Source organism: Perkinsus marinus, assembly GCF_000006405.1.
Source record: "Perkinsus marinus ATCC 50983 genomic scaffold scf_1104296955936, whole genome shotgun sequence".
In the NCBI taxonomy this organism is placed as follows: domain Eukaryota; phylum Perkinsozoa; order Perkinsida; family Perkinsidae; genus Perkinsus; species Perkinsus marinus.
The window spans coordinates 20,090-25,263 of NW_003207646.1; the positions used below are offsets into that span (position 1 = coordinate 20,090).

A 5,174-nucleotide genomic window follows, 5' to 3' on the forward strand; every position below is an offset into this window, starting at 1 on the left:
CGTCGAGCATGGAATGTCACTATGTGGCAGCAATAAAGTGGACAGCAGAAGCGTATTCCTCGTGGTGAAGGAGATTGTGGACAATGCCATTGACGCTTGTCGTAGTCCAAAAGGTAACAGCACCTCATCACGCCGAACACCACCGTGATTTTCGCGGCATATTACGAGTTATCTCGAGGATCTCCGTCGAAGCTAGCTCGAAAGAGGAGTCTCTCCGATAATCGGCGTGCTGCATGGAGCGATTCGACGACTGTCCCCTCAGATCCGCTTAGCAGGACTAAGGTCAGCGTAGTGCTCCGAGATGATCATAAATTCATATGCTCGGACTTTGGTGGTCCAGGAATCGCTGCGCACAGTGTTGACAGTATACGTAATATGTTCTCATCAACGAAGAGTGCCGATCGTGGGAAGAGTAGTGCTGATATGGCATCGTGGTGCTCGAGCGATGTCCGTTTGTCAGGCTTCAGTGGAAGATTTGGTTTGGGGCTGAAGTTCGTCATTTTATTCTTGCATCAGGCGGGGTGTGGAGCTATACAGTATGTAATCATAGAGAACACGCTCACGATGGAAGTATGGTCGTTCATCGCTTTCAGTTTCGAGGTCGTGACGGAGGAAGCACGTCTGGTTGAATTCGATCTGCTAGTGGAGGCTGGCGACATTAGACTCGGGGAGGTTAAGGTGGAGATATCGAGTGAAGATCCAGGCTTCACTACCAGGGTAAGTGGTTTATAACATGGAGGGCACAGTGGGACTCACCAGCCTTCCCTGATCGAAGGTAACCTCATTGTTCCAGGCGGCATATCTTGTCTAGCTGACCGATGAGGTTATATACACACCGCGGTTACATAGAACCTTCCCCGACAGTTCAGCTGTGACAGTTGGTTTCATCACATATTGCTGTTCAAATTGAACAGTTCAATCCAGCGACCATCGAGATCCTGATCCGAGCACACTTCCTGTGCTCTTGTTGAGCACTCTATGTAAATTGTGTAAATTGCTGCAGCTCAACTAGACTGTGCAGGGGCTACGTGATTGGGAAGGAGCGATTCTCGGCCGACTGGGCAGTGACTTCAAGCTTGTTGAAGAATAGGGCATACCGGATATTCATCCTGTACTGACGAGGCTCGAAGAGGGGGAAATGCGAAGTATCGGTTGAGGGTCCAGGAGATGCTCTGAAAGCCTGGAACTCCAACAGCAGCCTAGACTTCTCATCCATCAGAAGAGATCCCTGAAAAGAAGGAATGTCAGTGGTAACACATCGACTGAGGTGTGTAGCATTAAAGTTCTCAATTGGGTGAGGGACCCTAAGGGTCCCTCATTCGACCCTTACTAAGGGTACATGTTTCAGAGAATTATCCTATCCGATGAGAGTAATATTGTGCTCCACACTTTCTTCGGTTTTGTCAGTCATGAAACTCGACTGAAGGTCCGAGCCTCGAACTCCGAGGAGGCTGGCATTAGTCGGCTCCAATTCAGCTATATGTACAGTATCCTGAGGATACTATCCTCCGACTATCACTCGGGATGCTGATGGGCCTCTCAGTCGTCATCACTTCGATCTTAGTCGTCACGGTCGTACAGCTCTTGCTTGTGAACAAGGTGCGGCTAGGGAACTAGGCTATGCGGGATTATATGGCTCGTTCCGCCATGTGATGTAGGTGTCAACTACATATCAATAAATACCTTGGAACATATAATAACTCATTAATCTGGCGGAAATCATGCGTTGAGGTTGATCGTTGGCTCGCCGAGCTCGCTATTGGCAATGAATTACTGCTATATACTATGCCAATAGAAGCAGGCACCTTCACTATCAGTCCCAGATACGTCCGTGGAGATCTCATTTTCCAAATGGATCGCCCCCCATGGTAACCTATATCTGGGGAGGTTAGAGGCTCTTGCTACGCTTTCGCCGGTTCAATTGAATCGAGCTCTCCCCTATGAGTTGGGTTTCGGATTTTATAGTACGCCGCACCGATAGCTACACATCCACGCTGACTTCGGAGGTGTAAGCCCTGAATTTCAGGGCCTGGGGTGCGCCGAGGGCAGAGCTTCCAAACTACTAAATTAGTAATTACTACTAATTATTAGTAATTACTAGTAATTCCAAATCACTATTATTGATAAACAAGTAATTTACTTGTGTTCCTGTGTTATCAGTGATAACTTGTCACGTTATAGGTTTCTTCGCGACTGCCTCAATCCGAGGATGTGGATTACGATATCGTGGAGAATTTGATTGAAGAGTATATCGAGCTCGCGTCTCACTTTCTTGGCAAGAAGAGTCCGGCATTCGTGTACAACGACCAACCGCTTGGAGGTGCCAACGTCTTTCGCTACGCTAATCCTAATCGATCATCGTTTTCCTCGATCCTGCAGGCATAAGTCGTTCTTCTCAGGCTCATCCTTTCTCGATCGTCGACCAGGTCAGCCGATGGCCCGCTACACTGTCAACTGCGTATCTGTAATGGTGAGAACGAGGCGAGAGCGAGATATTTCTGCTCGGGTCGATGCTGAACGGACTATTCTTGTAACGCGCCTTGTCAATGGCACTGCAATGGCAAATTTACAAGGCTGGTCTGAATGCTGTTTGCTCAAGGGCCTTCAGGAGGCTTTGCAGGGGAGATCCGGCGATGAGTTCGGTATCGTCAAGGTAGGCCCCCAGGCTCGAGCCTTCGGGATGTTGACTGCTGAAGTCGACTGTACTGTGTTCGCTGAGTGTCCGAGTGAATGGGATGTCCTCGAAGTTTTCATCAATGTGGAAAGTCATCAGTGCCAGTTCGGATCACTTTCGAAATCGGCACTGGTTGGCTTTGCGCCGTCAAACGGGAGCGATCCTCTCGCGATCTTGATATCAGCTCTACGCAGCTGTCTGCGAAGACTGAAACGAAGATGGCCAGGGATCCTTCCGAGCGTCGCTGACTGGAATGCTAAATGCGCTGCAGATATCTGGGCTCCAAGGCTTTGTGAAATAATGGGTCGAGTCTCGAAGCGGGACATAGATGTCTCGAGAGTGGAACAAGGGCTAGTCGATCTCCTTGAGCGAAGCAGACGAAAAAAAGACCTCCAGCACCACATTGATGACGATGCGTCGGCAGAGAGCTCGTCCCGCGAGGATAGTCTTCAGTGATCATTCAGTGTCACGACATGGCACATCTCAGCCGCAAGTTGTCGAAGATCTATGACTCATTTGAGTCCATCTCAATCATATTCCACAGTTTTCTGTGCGACTGGGCTCGATTACGTATTTCAGTTTTGCTCGTGTCATGCTCATTGGGTACGCAGGATAACAGGTATGAGTTTCATCTGTGGAGACAGTATTCACAACCTTGGGTTCACCCGTCCATGTCAAGGGCACTCCTACCCCCTCCGCCGCCTTCGGGAGCTCCATCGACTAGTGGTGATCATCACTATCGTCCTCATCATCACCACCATCATCAGCAACAGCAGTATAACTCTACCCAGTCTACTGCAGCCTGCAGTCCTAGCGCGACTGCGACTCTTCGGGGGAATAGCAGTCATACTGTTACGACGGATGTGGAGATCCTCGAGGATAAAAAGGGGAGGAGGAACGGAGGGGTCCCTGTATACTATGAAAAAGGAAGGTGTGCTGTCCATACCATCATCGTCCCTGAGTATTCTGCATGATGCAATCAGATTCCTCGGTAAGGGAGGCTTCGCAAAGGTATATGAATATACAGAGCAGAAGACGGGACAACGAGTGGCTATCAAAGCGGTTCAAAAAGCCAGCCTGACCAAAGAGAAGGCCAAGGCGAAGTTACAGAGCGAGATTGCGATACATCGCTCGCTGAAGCATCCGCGGTAGAACACTGGCTTTCACGACCTCAAGTAGAGGCCTACTACTACGACTATGTTGTCATCAGAATTGTGCGCTACCTCTCTCACTTTGAAGACTCTAACTGTGTCTACATCGTCATGGAGCTTTGCGCACATGCAACACTGAATGAAATTCACAAGCGGCAGAAACGGTAGTACGATGCGCTGCTTTTGTGGTATGAATGACTATGGCGGCGTAGATTCACTGAACAAGAGGCGCGGCATTACATTTGGCAACTGTGTGATGGAGTGAGATATCTCCATCAGAATAGAGTCATTCATAGAGACCTCAAACTCGGCAACCTGTTCCTCAAGGACAGTAGGTTGCAATCAGTACCCTCGACATTGAAGTAGCGGAGGCAGGTACAGACCTTAAGATCGGTGATCTTGGTCTTGCGGCTAAGTTGGATTATGATGACGATAGGAGGACTACAGTATGTGGTACTCCGAACTACATCGCGCCAGAGATACTAGAGGGAGCCCATCACAAGTAGGTCTCAGCATTGGCTCTATCATAAGCTATCGCTCGCTGGCCCCAATGATAATGTGTTACGATGTAGCGCTCCTGCCTAGCATTTTCACTATTGTATTGGTTAGAATTGCTTATAGTGGCAGTAGATACAAAGGGCACAGCTACGAGGTAGACATATGGTCTATCGGTGTTATTCTTTACACTATGTTATGCGGACGGTAAGTGCTCTTTCAGTGGCAGCATACTGCTCCTCTCTGCGCACTTCTGATTATCAAGAGTCGCCATCTATTGCGCTGTCAGGCCACCGTTCGAGGATCAGGACGTCAAGGCAACTTACAGAAGAATTCGTCATTGCCAGTATAAATTCCCCGGTATGATAACGGGAAGTCTTCACAGTAGGGTCCTCGGGCTCAGATAGTGTTTCCATTTCCAACGAGGCTAAGTGCCTTATACAGAGCATGCTGCAGATAGAGCCGAGTAAGACATCAACGGTGCGATGGTGTCGTGGTTATGGCATCAAGCCATCTTGCCAAAGGTTGTTGGTTCGAATCCTCTAGTTCGTGTTTAGCTCTGCGGCCTACACTAGATCAAATAATGAGCTCAACTTGGATGATAGGGAAGACGCCAGCCCCACAAGTCATGAGCAGCAATCCGATGCATTACATAGTGAGACTAATTATGAAGTACGTCTGTATCAGCTATGACAGACTGGCAATAGCAATGGCAACAACAACAATAAGCATCAGTATCATCACCGTACAACAGCAAGTGATACATACAGTAGTGGCAATCCCAACAGCTTACCCCAACCATCTGCCCGTACTACGCCATACTTCTACAATCCTCCCCCTGCCCCCGCATCTCT

General features: G+C 48.8%; 1 protein-coding gene across 1 annotated transcript; it reads left to right on the forward strand.

The window, feature by feature from the left end:
• Positions 1–3,592: 3,592 nt before the first annotated feature.
• On the forward strand, positions 3,593–4,810 carry Pmar_PMAR022187 (calcium-dependent protein kinase, putative; the record flags this gene model as incomplete). The annotated part of the gene is made up of 8 exons (XM_002775337.1): positions 3,593–3,612; positions 3,658–3,822; positions 3,885–3,989; positions 4,038–4,156; positions 4,201–4,327; positions 4,471–4,527; positions 4,610–4,680; positions 4,724–4,810. Coding segments are annotated over 8 exons (751 nt in total), but the record flags the coding sequence as incomplete, so codon positions are not given.
• Positions 4,811–5,174: the final 364 nt, after the last annotated feature.